Genomic DNA, 22,367 nt, shown 5'->3' on the forward strand with positions numbered 1-22,367 from the left:
TTTCTTTTTTGACGGGGGTTCGTATTCTCGTTGATTTTACACGTGAAAACAATGTTGCAATCAGACGCCACTTTTGTCTTCACACATCACCTCAATAAAGATGAGTTATTGCAAAAATGTTTCACAAACACGAATCTGCAGAAACATTTCCAATTTTGTTCAGAAATACTTGGAAAGTTTTCTTGACTCTCCGTAGACTTTGCACACAACCGCTGAAGTGGCGTCTAGATACTGCATTCTTTGGACGAAGTGACGAATGTATTTCGTGAAATCGGTTGCAGGTTTAGATTGAGTGACTGGATACTAATTTGGGGTGAATTCCAAAATCTATACCAAATATGCAACGGACAAAAATAGGGGATGATGTTTTACCTTGTAGCCGTTGTTGGCAATGAGCTACAGCAGGCTGGACGATTCGCCAGACGTCTCCATCTTAAGGTACAACTCCCAGGCTAGTCTGGCCTTACGATTCACGATGTCTGAACAACGAAAACAACACAAAGAAAGGTTATAAATACATAGGATACTGCTGTCAGAAAACACATTGGGGTCCACAAAAGATGTTCGGTTCAGTGGATGCTCGTTTCAGCAATTTTCGGCCAGCAATGCTCAGTGTAACTGTGTACAATATTTGGGAGCCAAGAGGGATGTTCAATGTAGCAAATTTCTGTCGTACAATCTGCTTGAAATGTGATAGAACAAATCCAACATGACAAATGTACGACTAAGATGTAAAGTTTACACGTTTAAACCAAAAAAACTTTTAAATCCGCTTACAAATTTTTCAAAACATTTAAACTAAACCCAAATTATACAAACGGGACCTCCGTTCACGCGATCTTCCTTGGAGATAACCACACATAGCACAAATAATTAACACAGATTTAAAACCTACTTAATTTACAAAACCTTAGAAGCACCGTAGTACTTGATTACATTTGGGGAACACGTAGTTACATTTTTACTTTATCAACGACTGCCTGCTATTTACTATGTCATCCATTGTTGATTTATCATGTCAATCACGCCGGTCTGCAGATCAGACATAATGGGTAGGCAAAAGCCACTGTCAATGGCTAAACGTTTAAAACGGTTCTTAAAATATTTGCTTAACATTTACACAATGAAACGCAAAGTCACGTCCTTAATATACGATCAGGGCGTTGATTGCATGCTGGTTATGTCATTGTTAGAGACCCTTCAGTCTACCTCACACATGGGCAACATGTGCATCTCCCTAATGCCACTCTGGATTTTCCAGCAGTACATGAAATGCATGCACGCGACGTGTCGTGACTTTAGTTGGACATTTGGTTGTGCAGTCACAATTGTGAGTGGTCAATACATTATGAGTTGAGGCTTAACAGGTGGATTCATTCCCATCATTAGCAACTTGGAAGTTGGAAGAGGAAACGTCATTCACAATTGACGGTAATACTCACAGCATCTTGCCAACCAGAGACACGTGTAGTCATTCTTGATCTTCTCACTCTGAATGAGCACAAAAATCTGGAAAACAAGAGAAACGAAACCCACTCCAATTAAATCATGGTAAAACCAAGTGTTCCCACCAAAACAGTGGTCTAGGAGGCACAGAAAGATCCCCATCCGGGTTTTAGACTTGTTTTTTTTTTATGCCTATTTGCCCTGAACAAGGCTAAAAGCCACTCCAGATATAGGGCTACAAGTCGGAGCAAAGCAGCTAAATCAACCACACCATCTCTGCCCTCATAGGCACCCACTTATAAGCCATCAGTGTGGGGGTTTGGTCAGTATCAAATGAGGGGAATAATGCTCATTGTGATTTTTGGCAAGGTATGCACCCCTCTATAGTCAGAAAATATGTGACAGCATTGCAGCGGTGGCAGCTTTTTGGGTGCTATCCCTTTTTTTCTTTTTTTAAATGGCAGCCAAAACATGCTTGTTACAACATACAATTTATCAGGTTCAAGCATATTGACGGCCATTTTGAAAACACAAATCAAAAGTGATAACACTGCCACCACTCACACTGCAAAGCTATCACACATTCTCCATCTCTAGATGTGCCTTTCAAAAAATCGCTATGAGCATTGCTCTTTTCGATCGTCTGGTACCGGTGGCCCATTTTTTGGACCAAAGCTGAGAGCCTATTACTCCTGGGTGGGGAGAAGCAATGAGTAACAAAGTGCCTTGCCCAAGGGCACACGCACCATGACCCCAGGCTGGACTCGAACCCACAACCTGCAGCTTTACCGCAGACCACGTATCCAACGCCCTTAACCACGAGGCCACAGCACTCCACACTCCTCTTGAATCAGGACAGATCATAGGTTGGAGGGAAATAAGCACCAGGCAAGGAATTCCAAAGAGATGCAGCACGTGGGAAAACAAGCTATTGCAATATCTTTTTGTTCTACATCTAGGTATACGGCAACAGTTTATGGATGAGAACAGACAGAAAGTCGGGCTTCTTTCTCAAACAGGGCCGACCATCGATGGAAATCGGTACAAAATCCCACTTTTCTTGGAAATGACAGCACACCAGGTGCCGTGATTTCACAGGATGCTTGAGACTATCATTCCCTAACAGTCAGGTATTTCATAATAACTTGGTAGTTTTGGTTTTTGATGTTTGCAAATGAAAGGCACCATGACTAGTTCAGGCACCATGACGAGTCACTGCGCCATGACTGGCCAACTATTGAGGGCGCAACAATGAAAATTGGGTCTGGGAGTCCAACCTACCTCCTGTGCTTCCTTGTAGTTGCCTGCTGTGGCTTTGGCCTGCGCATAGTTGTAGTTGAACCTATCGTCGTTGTAGAAGTAACTCTAGAAACGTAAACATACAAAAATGTCATCTTAGTTTTTCTGATAATTTTCCCACCTGCACTACTTCCCCCCCCCCCCCAAAAAAAGGACAAATACAGCTAAACCATGCCACAGAAACAACTATGAGCAAGTTGGGGCGAGACTAGTGGTCGATTCCTGACGTAATTTGATGCCTGAGCACTAATATCAACATGCAAACGCCTTTAGTCAGACAATGGTCAAAATTGTTCACCAAATAAAGAGAATGGTCAAGAATAATTCCAAAAAAAAAATTGGTCCTGAATAATAGAGGGTGATTGGCAATAAATATTGTCAGGTTTTTGGAGAAAAGTTCAAAAACGAATAGTTTTTAACACTAAATGCATTAGATAAAATTACCTGAGAGCAAATATGCAGTCCTATGCCCCCTGTCTGTCTGGCCTCAACTCCATTTTCAAAGCTGTTAATGAAATAAAATGAATCAATAAACATTACTGCAACTTTCCTAAAAAAATACAGCGGTGCTGTTGGAACCCCTCGGCCTGAGTTTGTTGATATAAGGTGCAAAATTACAAGTACATGTAGTACAATAGTTAATACTGGTCAATGGAATGACCTAGACCTTGACCAATGACATTGACCTTTGACCTTTTGACCCCCAAATCAATCCAAACTTGATTTTCCTGAAGGGCAACCCCTGAAGTTACAAACCCGAATCATATTTCTAACTCAAATTATCATCGAGAAACAATCTACCTTCAACTCACCACTGATATACTCACCCACAAATAAGAAAATAATGTTCTAACATACTTCTAGTTGGGTAAAGTAGAGATATATTCATTTATTAATTAAGAATTTGCTAACTTTAAATAACCTTTTTAGTGTTAACCTGGAATTTTCCAAGATTTACGCAAGTGCGCTGTGTTAGGGAACACTAAGCTGATTTTTGGCCCAATTTCCGGACGCCACCGTTTATAAATTTTGCTCAAAATTGTATGACAGTGAAATTGTTTACAGTACTAGTAGTTAAATGGCAAACACTATTGAAAAAGTAGGCCCTACCAGTAACAACTGAATGAATTTGAAGTTTATCAACAAAGAAGTTTGGCAACCGTGCATGAGGAAAGTCAGGAGAAAAGTCGCAGTGCGCCACGTTAGGGAACACCATTATATGTGTGCATTGATACTGGGTTCTTAATTGGGGTAGGTGCGGTGAACTAAAAACAATAGGCCCTGGCCCTGCTGACTATATGACTATACAATCATGGAGCTATAAAAAGAGGTCTTACCCAACAATGTATGCAAAGCATTCAAAAATACTCTGGAAAGACTCCCATACCTCAGACGTCACTGACCAACAAAGACTAGGAAATGTCCTTTGACATGTTTTCTCAGTAGGCATGGTAGCAACTTTTCCCTGATATAAATCCGACATTTTTGGACACATTATCCCTTTTAATGGTGATATAGGTCACTGTAGGGAAAAATTAGTGATGTCCAGATATATGGGAATCTTTCCAGTACGCCGAAAGGAAGTTGAATTTTGAGAAATAAATAGTCCAGACTTACCTGACGTACAGGCCTATATAGCCTACCGCTGCATTATCTGCTGCATAATGTTGATCGATAACCAAACAACAGGTGGCGCTCTTTACAATTAACGGTGTCAGGTACAATCTCATTCAAGTGATGTTGAGCGGTATGCGTTGCCATGGTGATACGTCATCACTGTGCTCTGCATCCTGTATGTGCTCCACAGTTGACATCCTTGGTAGAACCTTCAAACTCTGTCAACTTCAAGAAACAAAGAAAAACAAGTTATTTTAACATCTTTACCTTCTAATTCTTAAGGTTTAGTTCAAATATTGTTTTCATCTGCTATTTTTGGAAAATGCATTGTTTGAAGAATTTGGTTGACAATAATTACTGTGAAATTTTAGAACAATTTCCCAAAAATTGACAAATTTACAAACGATAAAAATGGGGCCTGTAGGGCCTGACCATACTTCCTGAACTTAGTTTAAAACCCTTACACTTACAGTTCTGGAAGAATGACTATACAATCATGGAGCTATAAAAAGAAAGTCTAACAATGTATGCAATTAAAACATTAATAACCCCTAGGCCCTTTGCTTGGAACCATCCTCAATCCTCCAAAATTTTGCAACTCCGCCTAAATTTTTCAAAATTGTCAGACAGTCCTGCCTCAAAATGCATTCATCGTCAATCCTCCAAAATCCTCCTCATCCCACAATTTTGCACTCGTGTTTAAATGAAGGATAACCAACGCCAAATCCTTCAAAATCATCAGACAGTCCTGCCACAAAATGCATTCATCCTCAATCCTCCAAAATCTTTATGTGCTTCAATCACCATTCATCCTCAATCCTCTAGAATCCTCATTTGATTCAATCATGCATCCTCAATCCTCTAGAATCCTCATTTGATTCAATCACCATTCATCCTCAATCCTCTAGAATCCTCATTTGATTCAATCACCATTCATCCTCAATCCTCCAGAATCCTCATTTGATTCAATCACCATTCATCCTCAATCCTCTAGAATCCTCATGTGCTTCAATCACCATTCATCCTCAATCCTCTAGAATCCTCATGTGCTTCAATCACCATTCATCCTCAATCCTCCAAAATCTTCATGTGCTTCAATCACCATTCATCCTCAATCCTCTAGAATCCTCATTTGATTCAATCACCATCCTCAATCCTCTAGAATCCTCATTTGATTCAATCACAATTTATCCTCAATCCTCTAGAATCCTCATTTGATTCAATCACCATTCATCCTCAATCCTCTAGAATCCTCATGTGCTTCAATCACCATTCATCCTCAATCCTCTAGAATCCTCCAAAACCGCCAGGAGGATTTTGGAGGAGCGAGGTGGGTTAGGGTTAAAAAATACTCCGGAAAGATTCCATACCTGGAGTTCTGGACATTTAGTGAAATGTCTCCGTGGTGTTTTTTCAGACAGTAGGATGCTGGCAGTGGCAGTAAGCATGTAGGATGGAACGCCGTATTATCGCGGTACTTATCACGTTTCTTGTTTGGAATGGAGATTGCCCGCTAACCTTCCCGAATTGTCCTGTCTCTTAGGTTGTATAACTCTTCCTTTTCAAATGCCTGTGAAAATAGACATGCTCGGAATGTGCGAATGGAGGTGGACTCCCTATTATGGGAATTGTGGTTTTTATAATAATCTCAACTTTTTTTTTCATAGTGAATGTTTTACCAAAACATCCCCTGAATAAAGTCTGATATTTTCCCTGTAACGTTTAAGTTGATTAAAGACTATAGCCCTGCAGGATGATTTCTTAAAACCCTGCCCTTCCCCGAAAGGAGAAGAAAAATTACTGTGACAACGTCTACTGATTGGTGTTTGGGGGCGCCATTCACTTTACACGGTGTGCCGTTTTATTTTTTTACGCGCTGTCCTTATTTTGATCCCGTAAAAGTTTTTATGATTCCGCGGTGGAATTATCGTCATTCGACTTCATTTTGTGTTTGCAGCTGTAGAAGGGGAACCAGACAATGGAACTTTCATGGACGGAGCACCATTAATGATTTATGTTAAAATTAATAGACGGTACCTTTTAGGTTTAGCAGACACGGTCATGACGGTGAGGGAAAATTTGCAGGTTTTGGAAAATGTGACTAAATATTTATTAAAAATCGTTAAAAGTCCCAAAAAACAACATTTTTTAATCGTCCTTTTTTAAATACGACTCGGCAGTAAGTCCTTATGGCCTGGAGGACCTGGATAAAAATCGCCACTTCAAGGAGTTTAGTCAACACAAAAGGAGAAATTTTCCATGCCGCGATAAAGGGATGCCGCGATAAAGGGATGCCGCGATAAAGGGATGCCGCGATAAAGGGATGCCGCGATAAAGGGATGCCGCGATAAAGGGATGCCGCGATAAGGGACTCCGACTATAGTTTTTAGGTAACAAATTTCCCTGCTAAATCCAATATTTTTGGACATTTTAAACCGGAATTGTGGCATAAATCACTAAAGGGAGAAATGAGTAATGTCCAGATATGGGAATCTTTCCAGTACGCCGAAAGGAAGTTGAATTTTGACAAGTAAATAGTCCAGGCTTACCTGACAAAACATGCTTGGTGTACAGGCCTAGCCTACCGCTGTCGTGCCAAAAACCGTCCGGTGCCAAATAGTGTCCGCTAATTAGCATAATGCGCTCTGATTGGCCATGCGCCCATGACGTCACATTGTTTACGGAAGCTTGCCAAATAGTGTCCGCGCTTAGCGTGCATCCTATTGCGTGCCTTGCTGTTACGAGCTGTCAAGACGTCGTATAGATAAGATTTCTTTCACTTGAATTTGCTTTTTACAATCTGTTTTAACGTTTTCCTTGTTATCTGTGATAACTATTTACATGGTTTCCCTAATAGTTTAAACAAAATTATATTTGTGCAAAATGTTTGTGGTTTTTTTTTCGCGTCAGTTCACCTGTTTGGCGTGCAGTGCAGTACGCACGATTTTTCCTGCCAAAATAATATTGTCCGATTTTCCTGCGAAACAAATATCCGATTTTTCCTGCTAAATACTGTCCGATTCCCCCTGCCAAATATCGTCTGATTCCCCCTGCCACTGAATATTGTCCGATTTTCCTGCCAAATACTGTCCGATTTTTCCTGCTAAATACTATCCGATTCCCCCTGCCAAATATCATTGTCCGATTCACCCTGCCACTGAATATTGTCCGATTTTTCTGCAAAATACTGTCCGATTTTTCCCGGCTGCAAAACACTGTCCGATTTTTCCTGCCAAATACTGTTCGACCCCCCTGCCAAATACTGTCCGATTTTCCCTGCTAAATACTATCCGATTCCCCCTGCCAAATAGTGTCCGATTTTCCTGCCAAATACTGTCCGATTTTTCCTGCTAAATACTGTCCGATTCCCCCTGCCAAATATTGTCCGATTCCCCCTTGCAAAATACTGTCCGATTTTCCCTGCAAAAAAAATTGTCTGATTTTTCCTGCCAAATATAGTCCGATTTTTCCTGCCAACAAATACTGTCTGATTCCCCGCCCTGCCAAATATTGTCCGATTCACCTTTGCAAAATACTGTCCGCCGGCGATTTTCCTGCCAAATAAGTGTCCGGCAGGACGTACGTGCGCCCTTGTGTTAGTGCGACGGCGCCCGGACACTATTTGGCATCGGACACTATTTGGCATGTATTACATGCCAAATAGTGTCTGGCGCCGACTGCGCATGCTCAGCGGACACTATTTGGCACCGGACGGTTTTTGGCACGACACCGCCACATACATTATCGGGAAAACCAAACAACAGGTGGCGCTCTTCACAATTAACGGTGTCAAATACAATCTCGTTTACGTAGTGTTGAGCGGTACGCACTGACAGGTACTTAATACAGGAAAGAAAGTTACGACATAAAGTTAACCCTGGGGACAGGGTTGCGAAAAAGTTTCGAAGTCCGAATTTTCCCATCATGCATTGAGAAATGTCAATTCCTTTCTCGGTTATTCGTTTTCCGTTTTGCTTTCGAGTCGAGAAATGGGAATCGTTATTCGTTATCCGTTTAACTGTCGAATAGGAAAGTGGGAATCGTTATTCGTTTTCCGTTTGGTTGTCGAATAGGGAAATGGGAATCGTTATTCGTTACCCGTTTTGCTGTCCAGTGTCGAGAATGGATTTTGGACTCGAAGTCCGTTATCCGTTTTTCTTTTTGCTTAGGAAATGGGAATTGGTTTCGTTATCCGTTTTTCTTTTTGCTTAGGAATTGGGGAAGTGGGTTTCGTTATCCGTTTTTCTTTTTTGCTTAGGAATTGGGAAATGGTTTCGTTATCCGTTTTTATTTTTGTTCAGTCACTTGACACCGTTAATTGTGAAGGGCGCCGCCTGTTGTTTGATGATATCCCATTATTGTCCGACTACACATGCATGGACTATAGCGCATGCAGACAACAACTCGATTTAAACCTGACAGCCTGATAACGTTAGTCACGTCAAACTCTAGACTTTTTATTCACACTAATTAGGCCTAGTCAATTAGTAGGCAGAGCATTTGAAGAGTACATTTGCAAAAGCAGATAAGAGCCAATTTTACAAAATTGGAGAAAACCCACCATTCACCAACTAAATATTTTCCCTGAACACCTACCGTATAAATGTCATGATAAAGAGTGGGTGATTTGTCTTTTTTATGTGAACAATTTGAGAGAAAGATTTTTTTTTTAATTATTATTTTAGTAGAGTATTAATTTCTTTAGTAAATATAGATGCTAAGCTTTAAGGGGAAACATTTTGTCCCGCCTTTCATACAGGGTGAGCAGAGTACACATTGGATGGAGCTTCTGACAGACTCTCAGGAGAAATGGGTGGATGTTCAGAAGATCAATTCCCAGCCATGGTAGCAAGCCCTACGCTAAGAACCGGGGCACAGGCACTCATGCAGGTAGGCTTATGAGGGGGATCAGGGTCAGACCTGAGTATGCGTGGATAGCTCAAGTTTCATTACGAATTTCTCCCATTTAAAATTCTCTCAAAATCCCACATCCTTTTCGAAGAGAAGATTAATGGGAACATGTCTCCTATGGGCATAAGTATCAGTCTAATCACTCAACGCCTCCTAAAACTTGCCATTGTGATATGTCCACAGTCAACCTAGGTCACCAACAGGTGGTCTGGGGGCATGGTAATGCCAAACTACCATGCACTGACTCTGGGTCAGCTAAGTTCAAGCTACACAGTAATAAGCACTCCTCTGAGAGTTTCCACACCAACTGGAGGGCAAATTATTATAATAAGTGGCCCACACTGTACACAATGTAGTATGCACAGATACAGATAGGATTTGTGCATACACAAATTGTTGGTAGTATTTGATGCAGGTTTCCCTTCATTGTACACATACATACAGTACTGAATATGCACTCAAAAAATTTGCCGAGAAAGTTTTAACTTCAGGGTTTTTTAACACAGTGAAATGAATGCTAAAAGTAAAAAAAATTAGGCCTATTTTATACAAGTTCAATCATTTACCATTTAATACTGCAGAGTCATCATCAAAATTAAACACTTAGAACTAGGCCCAATCGTAGGCAGGTCCGGAGGGGAGGGGGTATCCTCAAAGGGGTAAACGTATGTCTGTGTCCCAAAATTTTACAATCTTCAATGATCCATTTTGATGACAGATACAGCATTCTTCGATTTAGACATCAAGGTATATTTGACTCCATAAAAAAAACGAATGATGTACAACTGATTAAAGTGCTAAAACAACAACATTTTTAAACAAATATTTCGTTCCCATTCAACTGAATGTTTAATGAAGTTTTTTATTTGCAAAGAATAAACTGTTGGCGCACTTTACATAAAATCAAAGATGTGGCACATTTAATTATGCAAGTATTACATACACAAAGCAGTTTTGCTAACATGCACAACCGTGCCGAAGAAGTGCTGTAAGGCAATACTACAAATCAAAACTTGCACAATAACTTAAACTTAGGTATTTAAAATAGGGACCCAGGTCACTGATGATGGTTTAAAAAATGTAACTTCACGTGTTGTTCAGTTTATTTTCAAAAAAGCAAACCCTTACAACAGTTTGTGGAGGTCTAAAACAGTAGAGTAAAATAAAATAAAGCAACCCAAAACATGGAGAACCACAACACGTATGCAAATAAAATGGATATGATGAAGTGGAAACCAACTGTACAAAGATGCTCTTCTATTTTTTTTTCTTTATGTGAAATTTCGAAGAGTATGTTGTTTTAAATTTAATCGAACAAATTAACTTGTTTACATTTGTAATTTCTAAAACCACATAAGTCTAGTTGTGCATTAATTGGAGCTGGAGTTCATGTGCATTGAGCCATGTTAATATCCAAAATGAATTCTATGTTTTTACAAAAAAAAACCAACTCAGCAAATTGTTCAAAATTGATGTTGCAGCATGGAAAAGGATTATTAGTTGCACATAAAGAGTAAAGGAAGAGACACAAGAGCATAATTGAAAATAATTTTTGTAACATAATACATGTACACACAAGACACGCTTAAAATCTCTTAACCCTAAAAGGGCCGGGGGCGGAATCCGGCCCCCCCCCCCCCTCAACATTTTCCGTGATAGCCTCAAAAAGTTTTTTTACGCAACCCGAGCTGTTTATGACTTTTTAGCCTCGAGCTTTGCGCATCTTTTGATACCAAAAACAGAAAAAATCGGACCACGGGTTGCCGCGTAGCGAAAAATATTGTCCGGCGCTATAGGCGCCGTGAAAACTGAATTTTCCCATATACGTCATGTACACAGAGCACAATTGCCATTCGTACATATGAATAATTAATTAGCCATAATTCCATAACTTATTAACCCATAGTCATGAAATTTCTTGGGTATGTTTAGGAAGAGTTACTCTATGCATGTACTGAGTTTCAAAAAATGTGTCACTCGATGGCCGAGATCTGGGGGGGGGGGGCGGAATCCTCCCCCCCCCCCCCCCCGGCTGAGAGATGGTCAAAATAACCCGGTACTTTTAGGGTTAAAATCTACAACAACTTAGGCCATATGACGCTATGATGACTAAGTGTCTGAGCTACATGGGGAAAAGACAATCACCAGATTCTCTGTATATAATGAACATTAATTGTAAAGATACTCTAAAACAAAGTACATCAATTCAAAAAAAAATAAATTGATTCATAAAACTTCCAAGCCCAAGCAATATATATCACTGACTTAAGAGTCTTGCATTTGTGAAATACTTCGCTAGAATGAGTACAATCAACGGTACGATTCATAAGGGCCTTTTTTGTAGAACATGAAGTCTATAATAAGCAATGTACACTTGCACTACCCCAAGCAACAAAACCAGAATTATTGCATTATAAATATCCTGCGAAATTTCAAACGGAAAATCTCTTTGGACATGTACATGTACAAGTACATGTATAAGGCACATGTTAATTCCATGACAGCTAGCCCTGAAACTCAGAAAGTAATACCATCTGTAGACTGTTGATTAATCGGTGTTATAAAAAAATATATACTTGGTTGGAACTGACCAATGTGATTTTTCTTTTAAGATGCATTCCGATCTCTGTCCTTTTCAAAAGATCAGGCTTTATGACGTATAATTCCAAATGTTAATTACAATGAAACTATTCTTTGTTCAGAATTTTAAATTAAAGAGTTTTGTATAAATGAGCAACAGCCGAGTTGTTATCGTCTACTGTAGTTGTTTGCTTTTTCTGTTCGATGCTCAGCCAGCTTTCCACATTTCAGGATATTTGTGTTCTTCAATATTAGACAGCTCTGAATACTCTTTGCAGAAATAACTTTGCTTGTTCAGGGAATGAAACCTTGTGAGTACTTAAATTATGTTTTCTTTTTGATTTTGCGTAAAATAAAATACTTTTTACATTAAGATTGTAAGCCTTACAATCTTAATGTTGAAAAAAGTATTTTATTTTACGCAAATTTAAAAAAGTCTGAGACTGTTTTGATTTACATGTGCTTTTCTTTGTTTTTTTAATGAGACTTATCATACGTGTTTTCTTACAGAAATGTTTGTCACGAAGTGTTGGTTGCTGATTAGTTTTTCCTGAGTAGTTTGTTAGGTCCGGCATGCAATCGTTAGCTTTCAATAATGCATCAAAGATGAATTTGTTTTCTGCAACCGAATATCTTACAATATCTGGAAATTTCTTGGAATTGATTTTTTCTTGCTCATTGACGAGGACATGGTACACTTTTGTTGACTGTCCCTTAGGGTTGCCTTAAAAAACTGTATACCAGGTAACAACCATTCAATTAATCATGACCGTTACAGAGTCAACTTGCCATTAGTTTACTGTCTCTTGATTCATTACAAAAATTGGTCTGAGTAATCTTTACCTGGCAATGAAATGTTATCAAGGCTTACTGCAGCTTTGTCTTGCAGGAAAATAAACCTTTTGAAGGGATCCACTGTTTGAATATTGTCATTCCTCAAATCATCCTGCCATCAACTGTTTCAACCAGATCGTCTTGCTGGCACTCTCTCAAAAACTGCAAGTGTTTCCTCTTAGTCTTACACTGTCTTCTTTTGGTGGAGGCTTGCCTGCAGCTTTCTGTAATGATGATAATTGACATCAGGATAACATTCACCCAAAAGTAACATATTCAAACGTAAAGCTGTATGTTCACCGAAAGCAAAATATTCAAACGTAGGGGTGTATTTTTTTTGGTATTTATTGGGGAATTTTGGTGTACATGTATTCATGCACTGAGATGTTTGGTTAACCTTGTTCTGCCAGAAAGGTCTAGATGCAAACATAAAATGTCATATTATTGTTAACCTTGCTTCAAAATGGCATTTTGTGATATTCATGTACATGATCATAGTTGACCAATACGAGACAACCTTCCAATATTTTTCTATTAGGTTTATTGGGGTTTCATAGCCTTTATGTTGTTCTGATAAAGAAAATACATGTAAGAATTCTGTATGACAACAAATTTCACAGGAAATATTTATCCATCATGCAAAATGTTGCTTAGGCCTACTAGTAAATAAATAAAATGATGCCATTTTACTGATCCTATCAAATTGGGGTTTTTCTTTTGATACGGTACATAAGATTGTTCATCGTGAACTCTGCGTCAGATGTTAATTGTTGGTATTCATAAATTTCAAGTATCCTTTTGTTGATTAGATATTTATTTTCCAATCAAGTTGATTGAGTATATGAGAAGGGGTGAAATATCCACTCATTTACAGTTTGTTGATATGCCTACAACTAATTAATGTATGAGATGTTATTTTTCAACATGTTACTTACGTCTCTGTTGCTCTTCATAGTGAAGTATTGGATGTCTAATCGAATCCTCATCCACCCAGATATCATCTCCAGGATATATCCCGTAAAACTCACTAGATGACTCCTATCATTATCATCTCTGACTACATGTACCTTAGCAGCACACCATCTTTCTAACTCATCAATCGCCTGAACCCGACTTCCAATGGAGAATTTTCCTGCCCGTTTTGTCTTCAAGGTTTTCTAGTCAATTTTTATAATCCTACACATAAAAGCTGGTGGTTTGCAATAGTGACCACTACCATCAGTGGATGAAACAAATCAGTCAATTACTCGTTACCCACGTGGCATATGGTGTACCTATAGAGGTCAATAGGCCATATATACTTGGGCTGACCACCACAAGGGGGTATTAAATTTATGTCCATTGGGGGAAGCTGTCACTTAGGAATGGATGTTTTCTTTCCGAGTTAGAAAGGTCTAACTCGGATTCGTTTAAATGGGAGAAATTCGTAATGTCTGCATTTTGATGAGTTGTGTACCTTTTGACAACTACATGCGTTTCAGACTAGCATTCAGAGAAGTGCCGAACTAAATTATTCCAAAGAGTTGAATTAAGTTTGACGTTTGAAACATTGAGGAGCAACTACACATGAAAGTCGTCCAAAGATTGAGTGTTGCAGTCGTTCAGAATGACTCCAGCGTCTAATCAATGGAAAATTAATACAAGAACTTTGCCTGTGTTTGAAACTTGAATCTATTAAAGTTGAGTTTAGTTAAGTTAAGTTAGGGACTCTGGAACACCAGTTGTAAATGGGTTGAGGTACTGTTTGATAATTTCGGTCTTTTAAGTCGAGTCTGCTTGACGAGTGAAGCAGTCTGCGATATCAGTCGAGTATGAGTTGAGCATTTGTTTTGACAAGTAGACTACTTTTTACTGAGTACTACTTTATGAGTCGATTCATTTGTTTTCAATGAATCCTGAGGTTTTGTATTAGTTGAGTACCTTTCTACAAGTCTTGTGTACCCCTGGTGAATTATTTTAATGAATATTTCGATGAGTATTTTGAGTACCGAAATGTGTACTCACAGATGAGTACTTGAAGAAGACTTTGCGGAATGAATTTTGATGAACAGTTTGAGTAAAATGCAAGCAGGTCTTTTAAAAATTAAGTCAAAGTTGCAAAATGTTTAACAAGATCATTAAACCAGATTTGTCCAGGTTTTTCGCTTTTTTTTCAGCACTAACGTTGGTCTTTTCCAAGACCTGGACACAATTTATTCAGACCAATGCTTTCAAATTTTCCTCCCTGATTGGTTTTCGTCTAGATTGGTGGGTTTGGTAAGATCAAGACCAGCACAATCATCAAGGAGCTCTCCAAACCCTGGATGCTGGATGAGGAAGCAGCCTGGAGACCACGGAGAAGTTTCCTTGGAAGATCAGCGAGGAAGAAGTCACCACGCTCAAAGAGAAGGTAGAATCTCCTCCTTGCGCTCAAGCACCCCCCCCCCCCTTCTATAGTGAAAACTATAAACTTTATTTTTATTTTTGTGTAAGTTGGTCAGTTGTGCAGAATGATTCACATGTTAACTAATGCATGCAAAATAGAGAAAAAAAGTAAATTTTAATGACTATCATCCCACCTTATATTTTCAGGCTATAGAAATGTCAAAACCCCCCCCCCCAAAACAGATTTTTACCTACCCTACCACACAGTTGTTTCTTATATGTAGACCCAAACAAAATATTTGGTCTCTGGTCAGACCAAAGTTCCGGAATTGACGCAGGGACGTGGCTTTTTTGTTTTTCAAGCTTGGATTGTACAGACAAGGCCAAGTTCAGGCAAGGACCATTAGTCGACTAGTGGTTGATTTGTGATGTACCTTACGCCTGCGCACTGATAGCAACGTGCGAACGTCTCTAGTCAAATGCTGGTCAAAATGTCATCGCAAAACTTTCGGATCCTGGCTCTCTGCTAGCATTATGAATACGCACGGCTATTGGTTACCAGCGAAGCAACCAACCCCAGTAAGCTGGTTTCAAATAGTCGACTACATAGTCAACCATCGTCGACTAGACAGAGTTCGGGCAAACGTTAGTTAAAGGGAATATACATCATTTGCTTTTGCTGTAATTTTCAGAAATGGATGGAATTGGGGGGTTGGAAATATATAGCAAATATAGTTACACTGACTTTTTTGAGGTTTTGGGTTCGAAAATGCTATAAAAACCAAGAAAAACAATCATTTTCCTGTAGTCTGGTTCCCTGACTCCATTTAAGAAGAAACAGAGCAGTTTACATATATTGGGGAATTGTAAGGTCAGGGAACCAGTCTAGCTGGCTTGTACCCGTTCATAGGTGTGTAATCGATTGCAAACAAGTGCGATGGTCAACTGGGGCCAGTATTTGGAAAAAAGCCAGTTTTTCCAACGCTGATCGGCCGATCAGCGTTGGAAATTGGTACAAAAATACCACTTTTCTTGAAAATGACAGTATACCAGGTGCCATGATTTTACAGGATGCTTTACACTGTTATTCACTAACAGTCCAGCAAGGTATTTCAAAATGATTTGGTAGTTTTATTTTTTGATGTTTGCAAATGTTGTATTTTCCCTTTAACCATTGGTCAACTATAGTCCTTGCGCGAACTTGGCCCAAGGTGGGGTACTATTTTGCTTTTTTGGTGTCCTCATGTACATTGGTGTCCTCCATAATTTGCCTTGGTGCTCTCGATGGTGCTCTCTAGCAATTTCCAATTCCTTGGTGCTCTTTGTTAAAAACAAATTGAGGAGATGCGGCAATAGAGGGCGCTGTTGGAAAAAAAGATTGACGCGCATGATTAAAATTGACGCGCGCGCCGACCAGAGACCGACTTTTTTTTTTGGCCTAATAGAAAACACCACACTTTTTGTTCTTGGTTGGCTTTATTATTTTGTTTCAGTGTCCTATTCATTTCAGGGAGCCTTTCAGAGATCTCTCAGGTTATTCTGGATGGCTGCATGTCTAAGGAAACACTTGCTTTATGTCAAAGGGAAATAATGCTCTGTATCATTTTTGTTTGTGAACCCCCCCCCCCCCCCAACCTCCGCCCCCACCCCTCCACCACCCCCAGGCTTGACCCTACTCATCCCTCACCTCATCTCCATGAAATCCAACTGGGAGAAATGCAAGCTGCGCGTCTTTGCCACCACGAGCAAGAAGGAGCAAATGGACAGGGAGAAGATGAACATGGCCAACATGCTCAGCAAGTTCCGCATCAACTGCTCGGACGTGGAGGTCATCCCGGACCTGAACAAGAAGCCCAAGGAAAAAACAAACAAGGGCCATTAGGGCGCCATCGTGGCTTATAAATGCTGGTACCAAATACACGATAACCAGCATGAGTGAACCAGTGAAGTGTCCCTCATTCCGGCCTCTGCTTGTTTGATAAAGCGCCCTCTTTTGTCCATGCATGGAGACAATACACTTAAAGCTTTACCAGTATCCACTTTACGCTTAGTCCCTGGTTTGTGTGATTTTAAGTCCAGTCTTGCAACATCTGTTAATTGTGTCGAACCTTTGACATTCTGGTGGGTTATTTTTCAAATATTAGTATTGATCACTTTCAGTGCAAATTGAACAACCCTTAAGTAGTTCATTTTATTTGCCAAGTGGAACTCGACATATTAAACATCAATATTCCAGTCCATTTTCAACCTAAAATCTTTGGTGTTCTTCATAATTCCCTATTAAAAAAATATCCTCCTAGCCAAGATAGTTAGTCTCTTCCATAAATTCCCTCTAAAAATGTCCTTTTAGCCAAGATGGTTAGTCTTCTCCATAAATCCCTTCTAAAACAAATATCCTCCTAACCATGATGGTTCCTCTCCTCCATAATTCCCTTCTAAAAAATATTCTCCTAGCCAAGATGGTTAGTCTCCTCTGTAATTCCCTTCTTAAAAAAATATTCTCCTAGCCACGATGGTTAGTCTATTCCATTATTCCCTTTTAAAAAATATCCTCCTAGGCAAGATGGTTAGTCCCCTCGGTAATTCCCTCCTAAAAAAATATCCTCCAAGCCAATATGGTTAGTTTCCTCCATAATTTTCTTCAAAAAAAGCACCCTCCGAGCCAAGCATGGTTTAGTCTCCTCCATAGTTCCCTTCTAAGAAAAAAACCCCCTTTGCCAAGATGGTTAGTCTCCTCCATAATTCCCTTCTAAAAAATATCCCCCTAACCAAGATGGTTAATCTACTCCATAATAAAAGTATCCTCATTACCAATAATTATGGTCGTCTTCTCAGTAATTCGCTTAAAACAAGTCTGAGTCTTGCGCGTAACTTTGTACACACCTGTCCTAAGTTCTTTCCACTGACTATCCCTATTGCCGAGTATGATATATGTCTATATCTTTTATAAATAGTCGTCATGCTCATTCAAAGGCATATTCATAGAAAGGTGGAAATCTCCTTGCTGCCACGGTGTCAGATTTAACGTTTGGTATACCGTGAGGTATATCTAGGTTGTGTTAAGTTCAGGTTTACTCCGATCTTAACGATAACCAAGTTAACGATCATTAAATAACAATTGACTGTTATTTTTCTTTTTCTGAAGGCTGGTACAAGGACAAGATTTTGCCCAAGATGGAGTTCTGTTCTGTTGGTTGGGTAAGATCAAGACCAACACAATCATCAAGGAGCTCTCCAAACCCTGGATGCTGGATGAGGAAGCAGCCTGGAGACCACGGAGAAGTTTCCTTGGAAGATCAGCAAGGAAGAAGTCACCATGCTCAAAGAGAAGGTAGAATCTCCTCCTTGGGATCAAGCACCCCCCCCCCCCCCCTCCACAGTGAAAACTATAAACTTTATATTTATTTTTGTGTAAGTTGGTCAGTAGTCGGCAGAATGATTCACATGTTAATTAATGCATGCAAATTAAAGTAGAGAAAAAAATTAATTTTAATGACTATCATCCCATTCTATATTTTAAGGCTATTGAAATGTCAAACCCCCAAAACAGATTTTACCTACCCTACCACACAGTTGTTTTTTGTATGTAGTAGAAAACACCACACTTTTTGGTTCTTGGTTGGCCTGATTATTTTATTATATGTTTCAGTGTCCAATTAGAAAGGTGGAAATCTCCTTGCTGCCACGGTGACAGATTTAACGTTTGGTATACCGTGAGGTATATCTAGGTTGTGTTAACTTCAGGTTTACTCCGATCTTAACGATAACCAAGTTAACGATCATTAAATAACAATTGACTGTTATTTTTCTTTTTCTGAAGGCTGGTACAAGGACAAGATTGTGCCCAAGATGGAGTTCTGTGCTGTTGGTTCTAGGCCGGGGATGAGCCACGTAGAGCCCACATCCTGGCGTTCTTTATCACAGCTGCCTGCATAGCCATTGGTAAGTCAACACAATCTTCCTTCTTGTGATATTTGCAGAGTCGCATAACCTTCAATTTAGGATCACCAGATAATCAATGATAAATGAACGTAGCTCGTCTATAGAAGCATGTTCACTTAGCCATTATCCAAATGATTAAAAAAAGCACTAAGCATAATCCAATGAAGCCATTAGTCCCTGCCCCTCAAAGTGCCCTGCCTGTTACTCCTTATACCGCCCCAAACCGCCCAGCACTCTATGGTTGTATGGATTCATCCAGGAATAAATACAGTGTTGTACAATGGAATACAGAATTCTACCAAATATGACACTCATTCTTTAGAAACTGAACCGCACAATCTTGCACATGAGGTGTTGCTGATCGCTGACAACATTAAAACCAAACTGCATTATACACATATTTCTGAATTTTTAAAAGTGGGCAAGTATCTATTTAATTTTTAAAAAGGAGGGTATACATTTAGACGGCATTGGAATCCTATAGCTTAATAAGAAATCGCTCAAAGCCAATGATGAAACCACGGATTGGAAAATGCGTTTAAAGTCCGGTTCCAGAATGTTATTTTGTGCGTTCCAGAACCACAAGGCGGGAGTCTGTGACACGTTGTATGTTTGTACACTACAAGCGGCTGCTGTACCGTACTGTATTCGCAAAGTAACGTGTACATAAATTCTGCATAAAATTGTGACTCGAGTCGACTCGAGTCATTACAACTCTGACCAATGCCTATTCTTAACATAGACATTGACAAAGTGGGAGACTAAACACGATGGAGCTTGGTAGCTCAGTTGGTAGAGCACTGGAACGGCAATCCGGAGGTCCCAGGTTCTATTCCCTCTTCCTTTCAATTTGTGGATTGTTGTATTTCCCTGTACAGGCCACAGATTATTGCATTGACTGGTCGCCCTGGATGCAGGCCTGCCCTGGTTCACTTCGTCTCCCATATCACCAAGAGCACAAGCCTTCTCATATGCGGAGCAGTGCTGATTGTAAGTTATTGCTGTGTGAATGATTCACATGTTAACTAATGCATGCAAAATAGAGAAAAAAAGTAAATTTTAATGACTATCATCCCACCTTATATTTTTAGGCTATAGAAATGTCAAACCCCCAAAACAGATTTTTACCTACCCTACCACACAGTTGTTTTTTTTATATGTAATAGAAAACACCACACTTTTTGTTCTTGGTTGGCGATATTATTTTAATATTTGTTTCAGTGTCCAATTCATTTCACAGAGCCTTTCAGAGATCTCTCAGGTTATTCTGGATGTTAAACACAGTTGTTTTTTATATCTAAGGCCAAACATAAAATATTCGGTCTCTGGTCAGACCAAAGTTCCGGAATTGACGCGGGGATGAGTATTTTTTTTTCCAAGCTTGGATTGTACAGATAAGCCAAGTTCGGGCAAGGACCATTAGTCAACTAGTGGTTGATTTGTGACGTACCTTACGCCTGCGCACTGATAGCAACGTGCGAACGTCTCTAGTCAAATGCTGGTCAAAATGTCATCGCAAAACTTCTGGATCCTGGCTCTCTGCTAGCGTTATGAATACGCACGGCTATTGGTTACCAGCGAAGCAACCAACCCCAGTAGGCTGGTTCCAAATAGTCGACTAGCGTAGTCAATCACCGTCGACTAGACAGAGTTCGGGCAAACGTTAGTTAACCATTGGTCAACTATAGTCCTTGCGCGAACTTGGCCCAAGGTGGGGTACTATTTTGCTTTTTTGGTGTCCTCATGTACATTGGTGTCCTCCATAATTTGCCTTGGTGCTCTCGATGGTGCTCTCTAGCAATTTCCCATTCCTTGGTGCTCTTTGTTAAAAAAAAATTGAGGAGATGCGGCAATAGAGGGCGCTGTCGGAGCTACCGCGAAACATTTTGGGAAAAAAAGATTGACGCGCATGATTAAAATCGACGCGCGCGCCGACCAGAGACCGAATTTTTTTTTTTTGGCCTAATAGAAAACACCACACTTTTTGTTCTTGGTTGGCTTTATTATTTTGTTTCAGTGTCCTATTCATTTCAGGGAGCCTTTCAGAGATCTCTCAGGTTATTCTGGATGGCTGCATGTTGAAGGAAACACATGCTTTATGTCAAAGGGAAATAATGCTCTGTATAATTTTTGTTTGTGAACCCCCCCCAGTAATGCAGGCTGCACGTCTTTGCCGCCACTGCAAGAAGGAGCAAATGGACAGGGAGAAGATGAACATGGCCAACATGCTCAGCAAGTTCCGCATCAACTGCTTGGACGTGGAGGTCATTCCGTACCTGAACAAGAAGCCCAAAGACTGAGAGCCTGAGATGGATTAAGGAGCTGTCCAAAACCTGGATGCTGGATGAGGAGGCAGGGGAGACCACGGAGAAGTTTCCTTGGAAGATCAGCAAGGAAGAAGTCACTACGCTCAACGAGAAGGTAGAATCTCCTCCTTGCGCTCCCCCCCCCCCCCCCCCCCTCCACAGAGAAAACTATAAACGAGGGCCATTTGGGCGCCATCGTGGCTTATAAATGCTGGTACCAAATACACGATACCCAGCATGAGTGAACCAGTGAAGTGTCCCTCATTCCGACTTCTGCTTGTTTGACTATAAAGCGCCCTCTTTTGTCCATGCATGGAGACAATACACTTAAAGCTTTCCCAGTATCCACTTTACGCTTAGTCCCTGGTTTTTGTTTTTAAGTCCAGTCTTGCAACATCTGTTAATTGTGTCCAACCTTTGACATTCTGGTGGGTAATTTTCAATAATGAGATTGGTCACTTTCAATCCATTTTTTCGTACAACTCTCAGTTCATTTGATTTGCCAAGTGCATGGAACTCGACTTTATTAAACATCAATAAATCACTCCATTTTTTTCGCCTGAAATCTTTCTTTTTCTTTCAGACCAACAGACAGATGCGGATCCGTGAATTGCTTCTCCAACATTCCCATGAGGCTCAGCTCATTGTCATGTAAGTACACAAAGCCACTACTAACTCAATAGACTCAATTTCATGGTTTAAGCACACAATTCTGTGCTGATGATCTAGCACACTAGCACAGAAATCCTGCGCTATCCCTGTAAGCACAGAAGTAATCCTCATAACTGATTGTTTACACTTTTGCAAAAGCCGTAATTTCTAAGTGTCATGCAAAAATGTCTGTTGTAGTGTTGGCAATTCCCATGAAAATAATGAGTGGCTAATCTAAGGGCACTTACTTCACAATTACGCAAACCTACTCACTATAGCAGAAACTAGGTGAAATCCTAAACAGGGGTGGATCTAACTTTGGCTGGGGGGTGCGATGTCAAGTTGGGGGGATCTGGAAAATGTTGTGATTATTTGCGCCGGGGGGGGGGGGGGGGGGGGGGGGGGGGGGGGGGGGGG

At 40.1% G+C, this 22,367-nt stretch overlaps 1 protein-coding gene across 3 annotated transcripts in view; it reads right to left on the reverse strand.

Annotated features, from left to right (window-relative positions):
• The window catches only part of LOC119739524 (intraflagellar transport protein 56-like), a 29,464-nt gene that overhangs the window by 1,515 nt on the left and 5,582 nt on the right, over positions 1-22,367 (reverse strand). For 2 of the 3 annotated variants that reach the window (XM_038214517.1, XM_038214509.1), the window contains exons 3-6: positions 4,363-4,587; positions 3,190-3,250; positions 2,728-2,811; positions 1,443-1,509 (exon numbers count right to left, since the gene is read on the reverse strand). In XM_038214517.1, coding sequence (XP_038070445.1) covers positions 1,443-1,509; positions 2,728-2,811; positions 3,190-3,250; positions 4,363-4,475 — 325 coding nt within the window. In that variant the 5' untranslated portion in view covers positions 4,476-4,587. Of the gene's footprint in view, positions 1-1,442; positions 1,510-2,727; positions 2,812-3,189; positions 3,251-4,082; positions 4,337-4,362; positions 4,588-22,367 lie in introns of those variants that run through there. The other variant, XM_038214503.1, reaches the window with a different exon arrangement.

This window comes from Patiria miniata, unplaced genomic scaffold (assembly GCF_015706575.1).
Source record: "Patiria miniata isolate m_02_andy unplaced genomic scaffold, ASM1570657v1 HiC_scaffold_10, whole genome shotgun sequence".
NCBI lineage: Eukaryota > Metazoa > Echinodermata > Asteroidea > Valvatida > Asterinidae > Patiria > Patiria miniata.